Source organism: Cetorhinus maximus, chromosome 7 (assembly GCF_964194155.1).
Source record: "Cetorhinus maximus chromosome 7, sCetMax3.hap1.1, whole genome shotgun sequence".
Lineage (NCBI taxonomy): Eukaryota > Metazoa > Chordata > Chondrichthyes > Lamniformes > Cetorhinidae > Cetorhinus > Cetorhinus maximus.
The window spans coordinates 6684174-6702717 of NC_135885.1; the positions used below are offsets into that span (position 1 = coordinate 6684174).

An 18544-nucleotide genomic window follows, 5' to 3' on the forward strand; every position below is an offset into this window, starting at 1 on the left:
CTGACCTGACCTATACCCAACCACCCCACCCTGTCCCCTTTGCACTGACCCACTAACACACACAAGCTTTAGGACATTTAAACTCATTCTTATTGGAATACAGCAGCTAGTGCCATTAGAAGAGTCCTGGCTTTTGTGCAGATTCCCTCCTCTGCTCCCTCCAAGTTTCCTGTGCTGTGAATTTTGTTGGATCCTCCAATAGAAGATTGATGGCTCATTTGATGGGTAAACGGGTGATTTTTATTTTTTGACTGGTTAGCAGATTTGGGCATCATCTTGCAACGAAAATTGCTTGCTTTGTTGGAAGGTAATAATTTTCCTTAACCCTACCTGCCCATTTTTAGTCCTGGTTCCTCCTCCACTTCCCTTTTCACATGCATGTTGGTAATGAGTGGAATCCATCAGAGCCACTTGACAATCCTAGGCAAGTTGAAGAACTAGCCCTGAATAACCGTTTCTTTTCTTGGTATGTGGGAACCTATACAAGAATGCTGACAAAAATTAGGAAGAATTAAGCAAGTTTTATATCTTTTAAATTTTCTGACACCATCCCCTATTCTTGAGGAAACGATTGTTAATGCTCAGTCATGAAGGCACAGCCAATAAGCAATTCCCTTGTGTCTTTGAAACTTTTTTTTGTCCTGTGGTTCCCACTATACCCAGAGCTGTCAGCATGAGGGAAATGTTAGGAGTGAGATTTATGATCAAAATGAATGAAATTGATTGTAAATCCACTTTAACATAGGGAATGTTTACTTTTCAGAGTGAGATGCATTGAAGTAGGTTACATTGTTGAATCAAAATGAGAAAGCCTCACTCCAAATGAATTTGACTTGACAAGTTAGAAAGAACGATGAAATCAGAGGTAATAACTAGCTTGTCAAATTGAGAAGTATTGGCCATGGAGGCCCAACGTGGAAATTGGTCCTTGTTTCCTTTGGCCAGAGAGCCTGCAGGCATATTCCCTCTGTTGTTTATGGAGAATTGAGAGCGCACAGTCACTTAAGTTAATGCAAAAGCTTAAAGAATGCATGTTCATAGCGGTAGTAGTTGGCCATTCAGCCCCTTGAGCCTGATCCGTGCCCTTCAAGTAAATTGTGGCTGATCTGCCTCTTGATTCCATTTAGCCGCCATTGATCCACATTTTTTGGTACACCTATTCAACAAAAATTGTCCATCTCCTTAAAAAATTTTAATCCACCCCCAGCATCCACACACTTTTGGGTGATTTCCACAACTCTTTGCTAATCTCTTGTACTGGATTCCCTCACCAGAAGAAATAGTTTTTCTGTATCTATGCTAGCAAGATTTTAAATGCCACGATTGCATCACCCCTCAACAGTCTAAACTCAAAGGAATGGAACCCCAAGTTTATGCACCTTGATTATTAAGCACCAGTATCATTTTGGTGAATTAGTGTTGTCTCCCTCCCAAGGCCAATATCTTTTCTAAGGATTGGTGTGCAAAACCAAATACCTTTTTTCTGATTACTTTTTGTATCTGTTCACTTAGCTTTTGATGATTTGTGTACATGGGCTTCTCAGTTACTTTGCTTGGCCACATGTTCTTGGCCTCTGAACATTTGAAACTTTTTTGATTTGTCTGCACTCCTCTACATAGAACTCAATCTGCCATAGTTCTACTTATTCAATTATCTGCTTGTACCATTGTAACTTCCTGTTCCCTTCCATGCAACTTACTATACATCCTAACTTAATACCATATGCAGACTTTGATATTTAACTCTTTATTGCTTTATACATATAAAGTATGGTGAAAAACTGAGCCCTAGTACAGATTCTGTGGAAGATCACTTATCATATCCCACCAATGAGATCAGAATAAATCTTTTATCCCTACCCTGTCTCCCAACTAAATCGAGTCCATAGCATGAGTTTATCTCCAATTCCTGGGTGCAAATTGAATGTTGTGCCATTCTTTTGGATCCAATCAGTCTGCAGGAGACTGGTTGACAGGTTTCAAATGCAAAAATGGGAGAGTGGAGTGCAACGGTTCCACCATTTTATAGAACACCTTTTGAATTGTATTCTGGTTTGATGACAAAGGCAGCCACTCAGACATTTGGTTTCATTCAGCTGTTTAATTGAGATGTTGTACTTGACATTCTAAATGGTTTACTATGTAAATACTGCCCAGCTTGATTCCTGGTTTGTACAGAATTGGCTTTACTCAACCAGTCAGCAAGGTGGTCATGGGAATCGGGGGTTTGTGGATGGTGAAGGGGATGTGAGTGATTTGGAATATCTACCAGGGTTTTGGTCCTGATTGTGTGTGCACAATTCTGTTGGAAGAGTCACGATGTTGGGTGAGGATTTGAGAGAAAACAAGTGAATTTATGTCGAGACTCACTATTCAGTTAGAACTGGAACAATTGAATCAGGTGTAATACTTAAATAGATCCAAGATATTACCAAATTTGCCAGACTTTATCCAAGCTTCTAAACCTCTCTAGCTGTTAGATGTTAGAGATAACAATTTTTCAATAATGGCTGTTTTTTACGGGTTATCAGTGGGTGTTGGCTGGTTCTTAAAGCTTGGCTTTCTGCCATTGTACAGAAAGACCTAGAATTATACAGGACAGAAGGAAGCCATTTGGTCCATCATGCCTGTGGCAGTACTTTGAAAATGCTTATTAATTAGCCCCACTCCCCTGTTGTTTGCCCATAGAATAGCAATTTATAGCTGAAAAAAAAATATCCAAAACCTGATGGCTGATATTGAATCTGCTTCCACTGCCTTTTAAGGTAGTATATTTAAGATTGTAACTCATCTTTCACCTTATTTTTTAAAACAAAACTATCATCTTTTCACTTGAACCGAAATGGCATTCTGCCCATGCAATAGACACTTGATTTTTACATGCGGTTTTCAATTAACTGAGTCTACATGCTAGACAGTGATTTGCATAACCAGACACCCCATAACACAATAGATTTTTGTACCACCATAAAGGAAATGGACAATGTTCAGTTACGCAACTAAACTCTCCTCTCTCTCCCCAAATAAACATGATAAGCAGATCAGCCCCTGAGTGATCAATTTCTTCTCTGGGCCACTGTCACCAATTTTAGCACCCTTACTTGCCCTTACTCCAGCCCTGACTGAGATCAGCTAATTCAGCACAGATCAGGAATCAAACCTGGGACCTCCTGAACTGTATGGCCAAAGACCATAATATCTGGTGCATTCACCCATGTCTGTATGTGTATATCTGTACCCGTCTCCAGAAGTAATAAAATGTGGCTTGGGTGGGGGCCGTGCTCTGACAGGCTTGCACTAAGCAAATAGAATCAAGCCATAAATTGTTCTTGCTGTAACGGAGCTTTGAAAGATTAATCTGTGGGGTACTGGAATGGCTTTTCTGAACCAAAATAAATAGTCAGGTTTTCACTTTAATGCGTCCAAAGATTACTGAGAGTTGAAATGTGCCATACATTTACTGCGATTTGAGGCTTGTGTTTTTGTTCAGAATTACCACTCAGTCCATTCAATGAGCAGTGCCTTTTGTGGCAGTGTGTGAAAATGTTCCTGCCATTTTACACTTGTTTGAAACTTTTTTTTGTTTCGGCCTATTAATGCATGTTGAATGCAGATCCACAGGTATTATCTAGGCCGGCTGCTCTACTGTGGGCTGGGGTGTGTCACGTACCCACAACGCAATCAGGTCTCATCCGTTGCCATTTTGATAACTCTATCAACGGACCTGGTGCAGTCAGGTTGGGCTGAATAACAACCTCCTGTGCTGTATCGTACTATGATTCTCTGAGCACGATACTGGCTTTTCAGTGTGATGTGTAGGAATCCCTCTCCCTCACTTCACCTCCCCACAAAGTTCCCCCACCATTCTAAGTAAGAATGTTATTTAACAACTAAACAGATTTGACTATTTTTGCAGTAGAAATGAAGATTTCCAAGTGTAACCAGCTTTAACCCAAATCTACTCTGGTTAAATCTACTGCTGATATTGCAGCTAAATTAAATTGAAATGGAACAAAAACAAAAATAGCTGAAAAAGCTCAGCAGATCTGAAGCATCTGTGGAGAGGAATACAGTTAATGTTTCGAGTCCATATGACTCTTCATCAGAACAGGTTCTGATGAAGAGTCATATGGACTCAAAAAGTTAACTGTCTTCCTCTCCACAGATGTTGTCAGACCTGCTGAGCTTTTCCAGCTATTTTTATTTTTGTTTCAGATTTGCAGCATCCACAGTATTTTGCTTTTATATTAAATTGAAATGGAGCTTTGCAATGCGTAAGATTGGCGATAATCATTCTTTCTGATCATTTGAAAATCATTTTGTGGCAAGTTTGGCAGATGTTCCAAAATATATAATCTTTGTATGAATTGTTGGTGCTGTGAAATCTTGTGTGCTAGTTATATCCTTTTTAATTGGTGGAATGTAAGAAAGCAACTTGTGTCCCAGTGTAACACAAGTGGTATGTTCCAAACTGACTAGGCACTTTACAGCCTTCCGGGCTGAATATTGAATTCAACAACTTTAGATCTTAAACTCCCCCTCCCCCCATCCCCACCCCGTTTCTTCCCCCCCCACCCCGCTTTTTTTTCAATAATTTATATAGATTCTTCTTTCCCCACCTATTTCCATTATTTTTAAATCTAAACTAAAACCTTGTTAGTCTTTCCACCCCACCCCCACTAGAGCTGTACTTTGAATATCCTGTCTTCCATTCTTAATTAGCACTTTTCTCAGACAAATATCACCACCTTCAACACCTCTTTGACCCTTTTGTCTGTGACATCTTTTGATTATCTGCTCATCTCCACAATCACCACACCCTCAATGTCTCTCTCTCTCTCCCCACCCCCCCCACCCCGCCACCCACCTTAAACCAATTTATATTTCTCCCTTCTTCTAACTATGCTTCAGTTCTGCCGAAGGGCCATGAAGGCTCGAAACGTTGACTGATTTCTTCTCCGCCGATGCTGCCAGACCTGCTGAGTTTTTCCAGGTAATTCTGTTTTTGTTTTGAAATTAAGTTCTCCATTCTAACTTTTAAAATGAATTTTTGTGCATATGTGCATCAGATGGTGAGAGCCAGTTGATGTGACTTAGGAGATGGAGCTACCCAATGGCTCATGCCAATGATGCTAACAACATTTTAATCCATATCAATCAAGGGATAAATTCCTTATTAAATGTCGTTGCCATTATACTATATCAAGTTTGTTGCTGTCGTAATGAGTCGGCTTTCTCAAAATGGATGGCACTTATGGTTGTCCTTTTTGTTCCTTCCTCAATTTCCCCCTTCAATAGAATTACTTTGACAGGAGACCAGTCATGTTTCTTTCTTTTCAGTTGCAACGTGAGTTAGTTGAGCAGTCTCCAAACTATCCTGAAAATACAAGCAGGGCTCACTGATGAAAGTGAATTCATACTGCTTCACACTATTACTAAAGGGGATGGCTGCCCAGAGGGAAGGATTTCCCATTATTCTGATGAATGGGTATTGTGAATGGATGAATTCAATTTCTGGTTTTGTTTTTCATTCTCATGTTACAGACTTCATACTGCTCAACGTGCAATAAAACAGACTCAGGTAACTGTTCAGAAAGTAGGCAAGGAAATCGAGGAGAAATTGAGACTAACTGCATCTACTACAAAAATGGTAAGACAAGTATCATTTGTATGTCTTAAATATCCATTTTTGAACTTGAAGAACTGTGAGCACTTTTAACAGCAGTGTGTAAGCAAAAAACTCAGCCAGTATTGGGTCTGAACTTCAGTGGAGTGCCAATCAGTTGAATTGCCATTCTGCTCCTAGTTTCCTACCTTAAAATCCAGGTGATCCTTTCTCGGCCTAACTTTCGACTCAGGCCGGGTGAGAACTGTGTAGGGCATGGCGTTCCTCAGGCCTTCAGTTGAGGGCTCCACAGTTGGACATAGAGGCCACACCCCCTTTTTATGGCACGAGCTGCTTTAAAGCAGCTTCGTTTAAAGGTCCAGCACTTTCAAGCCAGGGCTAAGGTGGGTTTGTAAGGTAAGTGGGTAGATGTTGCGGTGGGGAGTAGGGCCGGGTGGTCGGTCAGGGGGACAGGGGTGTCGGGTCGAATAGTCGGTTGTGGGAGGGTGGGAGGAAGTGGTGGGTCAGATGGTTGGGGTAGGGTCGGAGTTGGTGGTCGGTCAGTGGTTTGGGCCAGGTGCTCAGTGTGGGGGGTGTGGTTGGGGGAGGGGTCGGTTGGCAGGGTGTCAGTGGCAGGGGGATCATGGAGGACCTGAACCACATGGATTACAGAGGTTCAAGAAAGTGGCTTATCACCATCTTCCCAAGGGTAATTAGTGTTGGGCAACAAATGCTGGCCTTGCCAGCGATGCTCACATCACTTGAAAGAGTAAAAATAAATCTGGGCATATTCTTCGTGCAATAGTTTGCTAACAGCATTAGCCATTTTCTTTAAAGAGAAATCATGCTATTCTATCAAACTACAATTTACTTGAGAAATAGTGGAGCACTAAGGCATGCCACCAAGTAGCAGTATATGGATACATGCTTGTAGTTCCACATATGGTGAACTACTATCCCAATGATGCCTTGTGTTGCGGAGCAACTTAAATGGATTTCACTTGCTTCTTCCTCTCTGCAGACAGTCTATGGTCTAGGAGAGAAGTCTGGGGAGATGGCCAAAGGCAACAAAGCAGATTTTTAAAAGAAGATGGATTGAGCTTAGAAATAAAAAAGGGGCAGTCACACTACTGGCAGTATACTACAGACCCCCAAATAGTGAAAGGGAGACAGAAGAACAAATATGTAGGCACATTTCTGCTTGTAAGAACAAGAGAGCAACAATAGTAGGAGACTTCAACTATCATAATATCAACTGGGATTCAAACAAGATAAGGGGCACTGAAGGAGAAAAATTCATGCAGTGTGTCCAGGCAAATTTTTTTCAACCAATTAGTGACAAATCCAACGAGAGGAGATGCAATTCTAGACCTAGTCTTGGGGAACGAAGAAGGGCAAGTGGGTGAAGTGACAGTTGGTGACCATATTAGGGACAGTGATCACAATTCAGTTAGATTTAGCATTACCACGGAAAAAGACAGAGATAAGGCAGGAGTAAAAGTCTTGAACTGGGGGAAGGCAAATTTTGCAGAAATGAGAAGGGACTTGGCTAAGGTGGACTGGACAGCACTGCTGGAGGATAAAACAGTGGAAAACCAGTGGGAAGCACCAAAAAGCTAGATCCTAATTGTACAAAGTAGACATGTCCCCTACAAAAATAAGAGTGGTACTGCCAAATCTAGACTCCCTGGCTATCTAGAGGAATACAGGGGAAGATCAAACAGAAAAAGAAAGCTTACGATAGGCACAAAGAACTAAGCACTGCAGAAAGCCTAGACGAATATAGGAAGTGCAGGGACAAAGTGAAAAAGGAAATCAAAGAGAGGGCATGAAAAAAGATTAGCAAGTAAAGTTAAAGATAACCCAAAGATGTTTTACCAATACATTAATGCTAAAAGGTTAGTTAAGGAAAAAGTGGGACCTTTCAGAAATGAAGATGGAAACTTGTGTGCAGATGCAGAGGCTGTGGGAAGGGTTTTGAATGAATATTTTGTCTCCGTGTTTACAAAGGAAAGGGAGGATTTAGATATAGTAGTCCAGAAAGAACACTGTGAGATATTGGATGGGATAGTCATAAAGAGAGAGGAAGTACTCGAAGGGTTGAAATCCTTGAAAGTTGATAAGTCACCAGGGCCAGATGGATTGTTTCCAAGGCTGCTGAAGGATGTCAGGGACGAGATAGCAGATGCTCTGAGGATGATTTTCCAATCTTCACTAGATAAAGGGGAGGTACCGGAGGACTGGAGAAATGCAAATGTAGTTCCATTGTTTAAAAAGGGATCAAAGGAAATGCCAAACAATTATAGGCCAGTTAGTCTTACATCGGTGGTGAGCAAATTAGTAGAATCAATCCTGAGAGATAGGATTAACTGTCTTGTGGAAAGGCATGGACTAGTCGAGGATGGTCAGCATGGATTTGTTAAAGGAAGGTCTTGCCTCACAAATTTGATTGAATTCTTTGAGGAAGTGACAAGAAGGGTTGATGAAGGTAGTGCTGTGGATGTTGTGAACATGGATTTTAGCAAGGCATTTCCCACATAGCAGATTGGTCAGGAAAGTAAAAGCCCATGGTATTCAGGGTAATGTGGCAAGCTGGATAAAAGGTTGGCTTTGTAACAGGAAATGGTCAATGGATGCCCTTGCGAATGTAAAGTTGTCTCAAGTGGTGTTCCACAGGGCTCGGTGTTGGGACCCTTGCTGTTTGTGTTATATATTAATGATTTGGATGTGAACGTCGGGGGCACGATTGGGAAATTTGCAGATGACACAAAGATTGGCCGAGTAGTGGATAGTGTAGAGGATAGCCATAATCTCCAAAACAATATAGATGGGTTGGTGGAGTGGGCGGTAAAGTGGCATATGGATTTTAACATGGAGAAGTGTGAGGTCATACATTTAGGGAGGTCAAACAGTTACAGGGATTACAAAATAAATGGGAATATACTAAGAGGGGCAGATGAAGTGAGAGATCTTGGCATACAAGTACACAGGTCCCTGGAGGCAGCAGTTCAAGTCGACAAGGTTGTAAAGAAGACAAGTGGAATGTTCATTGGCAGAGGTATAGAATATAAAAGTAAGGATATAATGTTGGAATTGTATAAAACACTGGTGAGGCCACAACTGGAGTATTGCGTGCAGTTCTGGTCACCACATTTCAGGAAAGACGTAATAGCTCTGGAGGGAGTGCAGAGGAGGTTTACAATAATGTTGCCAGGGTTAGAAAAATGTAGCTACGAGGAGAGATTGGATAGGTTGGGGTTATTTTCCTTAGAACAAAGAAGGCTGAGAGGTGACTTGATTGAGGTGTACAAAATTATGAGGGGAATAGATAGAGTGGACAGGATAAAATTGTTTCCTTTGGTGGAGAATTCTAGAACCAGAGGATATAGATTCAAGGTATGTGGCAGACGGTGTAGCGGGGGGACATGAGGAAGAACTTTTTAACACAGTGGGTAGTGGGTGTCTGGAATTCACTACCCAAGTTGGTGGTAGAGGCAGAAACTCTAAACTCTTAAAAAGTACCTGGATCTGCACCTAAAGTGCTGTAAGCTGCAGGGCTATGGGCCGGGTGCAGGAAGGTGGGATTAGAAAGGGCACCTGGGTGTCCTCAGGTTGGCATGGACAAGATAGGCCGAGTGGCCTCCTTCTGTGCTGTAACTTTTCTATGGTTTCTTAGTTGTCCCTTTGGTTAACGTTTTTTGAATTCAGCCGGACAAACAGTGAATAGTATTGACGTATTGAGGAAGCTGGTTGAGGAGATACTGGGCAAGAGTTTGAGGGTGCTGAACTCAGTGGCCTTCATTTGGCACTAATTGAGCCTGGCATTATTACCCTGGTTCCAAAGTGGCTGGTTTGGGAAATGGTAAGTGACGCACTGGTGTGATAGACTTGCTGTTTTGCAGTTTGGGATAAGTATTTTTTGGGAAAAGCAGAGGGAACTTTACTCTCTATCTAACCTCTACTATAGAAAACCTGGGATTGTTTGACATTGGCTTCGGTGATTTAGTGCCAATGGTTCAATTCCTGCCACCACTTTGATGGCAAAATTCATGAAGAGATAAAATTACACTCAGCTTTGAGTAGCTATCTTGCTGTATAGAATGTAACTTTCTGGAAACTCAATCCTAAAAAATAGTCTTGTGTATTTTCAGTGAACTAATTAACCTGACCATTTTGTAATTGTTTCCGTTACCCGTGTTATTTCTTGGTGCTTTCTTTGTAGACGTCACATCTGTGCTGGAATATATCCATCATTTTGCATTTTGCAGCTTTCTAGTGTAGTAACACCCAACTCAATCTGGAGAGCTTTTAGTCTGTGCTAGATTCTGTCTGAAAGCAGTAGTTTAAAAGACTCATTGCCCAGAAATGTCATGTTGTTGATTACGTTATAGCCATTTATCTCGCAGCTTTCTGTCCAAATGTATAAACCTATGGCATCATTTCCAGCTGAGGTTACAGCTGTAGTTGTTCAGAACTGCAGCAATTTTCATCCCCTCATTCCGTTTTCATGACCATTTTCTATTTTTGGTTAAATGTAGACATCTGTGAAAACATAACTGCTGTCTAATTCGGAGATCCCTTTTTTAAAAAAGTAAACTGTTGCAGACAGTTTTGTAGCACCTCAGTGTTAAATTGTGATGGACAGTGCTGGTTAACTTAAGCTACAGAAACGTGTGATCTAGAATGGAGATGCCTTGCAGTAATGAGCGACATGTTCTCATTCATCTGAATTCCCATTTAGCATTTATTTCAAAGCATTATCCACTGAGGTACACTGTGCAGATGGAATGTTTTCTGAGGAAGGGACAACTTTTTTCTTCCCTTTGATTTACAGTTTTCATGGTGCTTAAAATAGTTAACCATATGGTTAATTACATATCTAGTTTTAGAAGGGGTTTTCTTTTGGTGCCTCAGTTTCTTACGCTGTTTTGTGAAACTTTAAACATTCCCTGAATAATATGACAGTGACTGTACTGATTTGCCTTGCGTTTTACTCATAACTACAGCACTATTCAGGGTTCTGCACTTGTTGCCAGGGAATGTTGTTAGTAGTGAGCCCAATTCTCTCCAAGAACTTCTTTCCCTATTGAATTAAAGCTTTGTCCACGTTTCAAATCTCTCTGATTTCATCCAATTTGCATAATGTAATTGCACGAACTGCTTGCACTCTAAAACCGACCTTCACCACCACCTCTTCTCTACTGTTGGCGACCGCCCATTGAGCCACTGCATATCAGTCCTTTAGAAGTCTCTGGTCTGTTGTTCTTATCTCCTTTTCTGCTTTTAAAAATCTTCACAGTAACTGCTGTGTTCCTCTGTGCCTTTTGGTTTCTTCCTCCACTCTGTCCACTTTTTATCTTTTTTCACTCTTCACCTCTGCCATTTTCTTCCCAATGTGAGTGCTTTGAGGCATCTTGCTGTGTGTGAAATGATGTCTTTGTTTGATTTGCCACACAGTTCAGTGAACAGTGCAAACAAGTCTGTTTTTCGGTGCTGTCATATCCTACAACAGATTTGGATTTTCACCAGAAGCTAGTAATGTTCGGTGTAATCTGACTTCACCTTCAGATATTCCATCTGATTGCCCCCAGATAGATGTAATGTTATAAAGTACATTTCAGATGTAGAAATGCATTTGATGCTAAATATTGATTTTAATTAGAGTGGACGTGGGAAGGAAGAACAGCCTGTAGGACAGTGTATTTGAATTCTGGCTTTGTCATCGACACACCTATCCCAAGAATGAATTGAAGAGAAAATTGGTTTTATGGCTTGGTATATAAATAGTTGTATACAAAATGGGGGAGAATACTCGTGGGGTTCTGCCAAACTCCTGGCATATAAGAGAATTCACACTGTTGCCCCCACTCCATCCCTCAGAGAAACAAAGTTTTTAACCACTTCACCAGCAAACCTGTCAGCCTTCTGATAAAGCTGGGGTGAGAGATCAGGAAAAGTCCTGTGAAAATTCTAGCAGGATGTCTTCTATACACCACTGAAACCAGTTTTCAAATTTGAACAAATTATTTGCTTTTTTTTTTAAACACAATTAGTATTTCTGGTGTCAAACAACTAATTGCCAAGAGGTCTTTGCTGAAATTTGGCCTGCTTGGGCAAATTGGGTCACATTCTTTCTAAGTGGATGATGCAAATCTGGTCACAAATCTTTGTCAATTCCACTTGTGAACCATTCACTCGAAGGTAACCAAGTATCTGAGGATAACTTCTCTTAAAACCTCACCTCTACATTGCACCAATCTACAACAGAAAACTTTTAAAACTGAGATGCCTCTATGCATGAAATCATGCTTGGAAACTGGTACAGCTGGTAGTAGCATTGGCATGCTGGAGCACCCAATGGTGGCACCATTAGTTGTGCAACCAAAGAACAATGATCTCCAAATGTAACTTCACCACCAGTTAGCTGTGTTGTAATTTAGTGGGTGGGGGAAGGCTGTTGAATGAAGTCGGCAATTTATGGAGTTAAAACTGTTTCATTGTTCTTTTCATTTTTAGAAAAAGGAACGGGAACGTTTGCAGCTGAAGATCTTAGTGCTTCGGAATGAACTAGAGAGACAGGAGAAGGCACTTGGGCGAGAATTGGAGGTGTTGCAGAAGGAGCGGATTGCATTCCAGGACAAAGGTGAGAATATGTACCAGTGCCTTTTTAAAAATATAATTAAAATTCTGGTTGTTTTGTTATGAGGTAGGGGTGAAGGCAAAGGATGTCTTTGAGATGTTTTTATGCAGCTTGTTTGTTTTTAATATACATAATGGCAGAAATAATATTTATATAGCATTTTCACACATATAATTATATATCAAACATTTGTTTCGGATATTTGGATGTTTTTTTTATTAAAAAAAGGCAATAACTTGGACTGAGTATGTAGTAAAGTTACAGGAACAACCCACTTTTATGAGTTAAGTCGAATATCAAGAAGTAATAGTGTCATGCAGCAGAGATAACATTTAGCCTTGATTTGGTTTTGTTTTTTAAATAATCTAGGGGCGTTGGTGCAGCAGTATTTACTTGAAAATCGGTAGATTCGTTTTCATGTAACGTATATTCGGGATAGATCTCTGTTAACCAAGTATAATGTACTTGCTGTTTAGTTCTTTCTCCCACTCAGGCTTCAACATAAACTGTGTAACTTTTGCAGAACTGGTTTGGCTACTGATGCTTCCCCTCGAGCTTTGATTTCTTGATGGGTTTAATCTGAAGTTACTTCATTCTTTTATAGCCTCTGGGGAAACTCAGTGTAGGGACATGTGCGTACATAGGAGAAATGCCCCACATTTTCAGATCTTTTCCTTTTGCTGCAGTGCTTTTGCTCATTCTTAACTACATGCCAAAGGATGTATTAACTAATTTTAGTTGAAATGGGCAGGTATGTCAAGAGAGTCTGTCAACAGCTAGTTGATGTACAGCAATTTTCACAAGAAATTAGCAATTTGGAGAAGATAATTGTTGAAATTCCATCTTTTCTCATAATGGTTAACAGTCAAATCCCTTGACATGCGACTCATTGCTATTAGTTTAGGTATTAAAAATAATAGGATGTATTTAGTGAAAATGTGTGAAGCTCAACACAGTGAAGCTGACTACATCAAGTTGTCTTAATGTAATTGAACCCATCAATTCTCCAAAAACAATCAAATGTGTTAGTTAACATAAATGCTTATTCGTAGCAGCCATTAATACTTAAAGATTCTTAATACTTAGTTGGTTTCGCAAATATTTCCACTGTACATTCAGAAGTTTTTTTTTAACTCCTCTTCTTATCGTGTCAACGGACTGTCTATACATGGCCCAGCCAGAACTGGACACATTTTTGCGCCTTGCTGTTGAATTCGGCAAGATCTGCAACAGTGCAGGGTTCCTCTAGCGATAGGCATTGCAGGAGATGTTGCATAGTCTGTGGCTCAGTTCCACATTCACAAGCTGTCAGGCTGGTTGTATATCCCCATTTGTTTAGTGACACCTTTGAACGATCTACACCAGTCCTAAGTCTGTTAAGGCACTTCCAGGTTGCCCAGTTGCAATTAGCTCCTAGGAGAAGGCTTTCATCCGGTAGAATTTCCATCGCTGGGGGTTGTTTGAGACTGGCGAGCCGGTCCTTCCACAAGGCGATGCAATCTTCAGATGGGGTTGATTGTAATGGAACAACACTGTTCATGAAACTCTTCCTTGACTTTAGGCGGCTGGGTGTAGGTGTATGACCATGTAGAGGGTGCCTCTCTGATGTTTGATGGAGTCGCTCTTTCTTGCTGGCTACCATTCTTCTTATATCAGGGGGAGCGATACCCGCCAGGATATTTAGGCTGTTGGTGTTTGTTGGTTTTAAACAACCTGTGATAAGTCTGAAGCTTGCATTCAGAAGAATTTTTTTAACTGAGGGCCACCAAACATGTAGGAGAGAAAATAAGTTAAATAGAGTTAGTGATTTTGTGACCCTAAAAGCTTTGGCTTTAATGAGGAATGTGTGGTGAAGGAGTTTTGAGGCCTTGACATGAATGTGTTGGGTGTTATTGATTTCAACAGAATGAAGAGCAACAACTGTATATAATCCCTCATCACTTTGGCTCCTTGAAGAACTTCATTCTTTACTCAGACACAAAGGACATCCATATAGACATGCAGCTCTCATCAATTTTTTCTTTCCAATGTCAGTTCTTCCATTGTCAACAGTATGATAAAAGTGCCCTGAGGAAACCAGGAAATTTGTATTGTCAGTGTACAGCAGGATAATGAATGACTTAGGGAGGGGGTGAATTAGATAGGATTACTGTAGTTGGTTTGAATCCAATGTCTCACTGTTGTGCATACCCGTAACTCACTCATGACCGAATGTTATGCTTCATAATGGAATAATAGAGAAACTGCAATTACTAAAGAAGAGTGTGAAAGCATATTACCAATTCTGCAAGTGTTGCTAAAGTAACCTACATAATTCACAGATATACAAACGGTTAGTATATTCATCAGTGAAGCATCTAATTAAGGAAGATGAATTTAGAATGTAAATGCTGAACTCATTCCCTTTGAATTGTCTGTTTCAGCTGTTGAATAAAGGAGTAATCAGACAATGGGGTATTCAGGGGATTTTGAAACAACAGAGGCAAATGGCAAGATACGTAATCAGACAGTATGGTTTTGATTTTTCTTTTAACACCCCACTGAAATGCAGTCTAGTAACTGTTTGGAAGAGATCAGTATACGTGCGTATGACCAATGGGGCTATTTCCTCCCCCCTTGCCTCTCTTTACAAGCCCCTCAACCAGCTTGTGCCACCTAATTGCTGGTGGCCTGCTATTTAAAAGCTACAACAGATGAACTCTTCGGAGAAAGCCTATAAATAGGAATGTTTGACATGATTTTTTTTTTGTTCTTACCCTTTTCATCTTAGACAGACCTAAACCCCATTCATGTCTAAGGTGCTTGTCTTTAGTTTTCTTTGTTTATCAGCAACATTTCCTTAGACGAGAAAAAGGCTTCCCTTTCTATAGGCACCTCAGATTATTCCAAAACGCTTTATAACTACTGAAGTATTTTAGAAGTGTAGTCACTGTTGTAAAGGAAAATATGGCAGCGGATTGCACACAGCAAGATTCCACAAATAGCGATATGATAATGACCGGGTAATCTGTTTGATGTTGACTGAGGGATAAATATTAGGAAGGACACTGGGGAGAACTTGCCTGCTCTTTGAAATAGTGCTGTGGAATCTTTATCTGTCCTCATCAGTGGATGTAGGCTCATGCGAAATAAAATCCAATCTTGAAAGAGAGCACCTCCCACCATTCAGCACTTCTTCACGGTTGCATGGGAGTGTTAGCCTTGGTCTTGTGCTCAAGGCTGTGATGTAGATCTTGTACCCACAAACCTTGAACTCGAGGTGTGAGTGCAGCTACGGCTGACACTGCTGTGTCCTACAGTTATCAGCCAAACTTATAGAATTCTGTTGCAAGACTTGCAGTCTTAGTGATGATTTGCTTTTACTTTAACCCTTGGTGTGATGAGACTTTGATATGATCAATTTGAAAGTAGTTTCCCATCTCAGTTGCATACTTATCATGTGGGTGATTTGGGAGGTGGGTGGGGGGTGAATAACAAGTGTTCCACATATCCCAACCTAGCAAACTAGCAAAAGCTGACCAAGTGCCTCAAAAAGGCTGATGACTTAATAATGCAGCCTGAATGCAGTTCTTACTGACAAGTGATGATAAGTTAGACTGAGTGTAAACTGCAATGAAGACTTGTTATAACTCAAGTTGTGGGTTTACTCATTTGGCAGGACCTTGCTGGGAAAAATAATGGCATGTTAACGATGCACAACATCATTAACGCGCATAATAAAAGCAAAGTTATGCGGTTGCTGGAAATCTGAAACAAAACAGAAAATGCTGGAAAAACTCAGCAGGTTTGGCAGCATCTGGCAGATGCACTTGAAACATTAACTCTGTTTCTCTCTCCACAGGTGCTGCCAGACTCTACTAAGTTTTTCCAGCATTTTTCTGTTTTTATATCATTAATGAGCAAATGAGTAAGTAAATTCAGGGTATTTGAGACATAAGGCATGAGTTGCACATGTTTTTTGAGTAACACCATTGATGCATCTCTCCTTTGGCCTTTGTTATTTTTAAGAACTTTCTGGATTAACACATGAATTTCCTGTCAAACACAGCACAAAGTTAAGGTTAGAACTTAATGATCTTTTTAATGATGTGATAATCCACCTAGAAGAACAAGAGCAGCAGGCACCTGGGAACAACAACAGCTTTTAAGCTCCCCTACAAGTTACACACCATCCTGACTTGGAAATATATTCCCGTTCCTTCACTGTAATTGGGTCACAGTAATTGGGTCAAAATCCTGGAGCTCTTACAGCTCTGCGGGTATACCTAGTCTAGATGGACCACAGTGGTTCAAGAAGGGGATCACATGCACCACCTCAGGACAATTAGTAATGGGCAGTAAATCCTGAACTTGTTATTGTTGAATTAAAAAAATTGTTAATGCAATGTCAGTTAATCTTTCCGGCCCAGAAAGGGAACAATCTAAACTGGTCATTTTCATTCCTGCACTCTAAAATGCTTTATCATTCTGAACCGGCACTCCATTTTTTGCCAAACCATATTAATGCCACAAATGAAGTGACAAATGCTTAATATTAGTTGTAGCAGTCTTCAAGAAACTGGGGCAGATCAGCCACAATCTTATTGAATGGTAGGGCAGGCTTATGGGGCTGAATGGCCTACTCCTCCTATTTCTTATGTTATGTTTTAGGCTCTTTCCCTCATTTGTAATCCCTTGAAATGATAAACAGCTAAGTTAAAATGAACCTTGTTATGGCACAGCTGATGGTAAATGCTGAGCTGCTCAAACCCCAGAGGGCAATTGAAACAACTGCCACAACTAATTTGCAATTTGTATAAATTTCGAGATGCATGCCTTGAATTCAGTGGTAATAAGACCACCAAGTCTTATTGGTTTCTTACCAAAGTAAATTAAACCTTTATTAATAGAATAAATTATTTTAAATAGATGCATAAACCTACAAATTACTACTGTGATAACTCCTAAGTCCCCTACTTAATCCAACTCTCAGTTACACTTTCGTTAAGGCAACAGTAAGACACACAGATTTTGAAAAACCCAGGCAAAGAAACATGATACCCTGAACAATCCAATTCAAAGTGAGTTTCCTTAACTTAAGTTATTTGTAGACAGCAGCTTGAGGCTTAAATGCATAAGGCATTTCACACTTGTTAGATCTTAAAATGCCTACCTTTACACACAGCTTTCACTCCTTTATACATATTTTCCCCTTTGAATGCAAATCCCCATTGTTTCACTATGTCTTTGGACTTTACCTCCCTGATCATAAAAAAAATTATCATAGCACTAATTTTACCAGTAACCTTTGGGAAAAATAAAACACACCTTTCTGAACTTCACCTGGCTAGGTGACACATTTTTCACCCCTCTGAAAACAATCTAGTCTGGTTTATTTAAAAATGCAAATATCCTTTTACACCTTAGATCCTAAACTTCCCCCATGTTTACCTACTTAACATTTCAAACCTAGCTTTATCTTTTGTTACATCGAGGCCTTCAGACCAGCTGCCTTTAATCCATATAAGTCTCTCTCTCAGACTCAGATACCACTGTTTTACAATAAATTCCAAATAACATTATTATATCTTCCTGACAACCTTAATAGAAATCTTTCCAATTTCTGAAGGCATTTCTGGACCAATACCGATTTGGACCACGATGCGGGGTCGAGTTTACGAATGCATTCGCGCGGGTGAACAAACTTGTGAAAAAAGCCATGAACAGCGGGTGCTTACTGTACAGCAAAATGAATAATAGGGGCGGTGCTTACTTAATGTTACGGACAGGAGGAGGGATTTAATTTAAATAGCCCTGATTTCTTCTTCTCTCCAGCCATCCATAAACAACAATGTTTTGATTTTGATTTTCCCCTTTTTAAGTGGTGACATATTTCCCAACCCCTCAGTTTTGGTGTGATCCAATTTCTATTAATAGCTCCACAGCAAACTTGAGAGAGAGTGAACTCAGGAGGATTAGTTTATTCGCACACACTCAATGCAGTGGACGAGGCGGGGGGGTGTTGCCACATAGGTCCCTGTGCATTCATACAATAAACGAGGGATAGAGAAAGAAAGACTTACAGGGCAAAGACCACAGAGCAAAGAATTATTGCTTCACATGAGTCCAGAATCAAAAGTCCAAGGGCGATTTTCTTCACAGAAGTCATCAGGCTGAACTAATGCTGGATAATTCACTTTTCAAGTAGACTTGACTTCTAGAATGAGAGAGGCATGCAGAGATGAATTAGTCTTGTAGGTGATGGTATAGAAGTTCCAGTAGAAACAGTGTAGATAGGGGCAGGCATTCAATCCTGGACA

General features: G+C 40.4%; 2 protein-coding genes across 2 annotated transcripts in view; both read left to right on the forward strand.

The window, feature by feature from the left end:
* The window catches only part of LOC144682555 (serpin H1-like), a 525388-nt gene that overhangs the window by 97996 nt on the left and 408848 nt on the right, over positions 1 to 18544 (forward strand). The gene's annotated exons all lie outside the window — the stretch shown is intronic.
* The window catches only part of LOC144683076 (UV radiation resistance-associated gene protein-like), a 271252-nt gene that overhangs the window by 53125 nt on the left and 199583 nt on the right, over positions 1 to 18544 (forward strand). Inside the window, exons 4-5 of the mRNA XM_078546104.1 lie at positions 5545 to 5650; positions 12122 to 12248. Of these exons, the coding sequence (XP_078402230.1) occupies positions 5545 to 5650; positions 12122 to 12248 (233 nt within the window). The remainder of the gene's footprint in view (positions 1 to 5544; positions 5651 to 12121; positions 12249 to 18544) is intronic.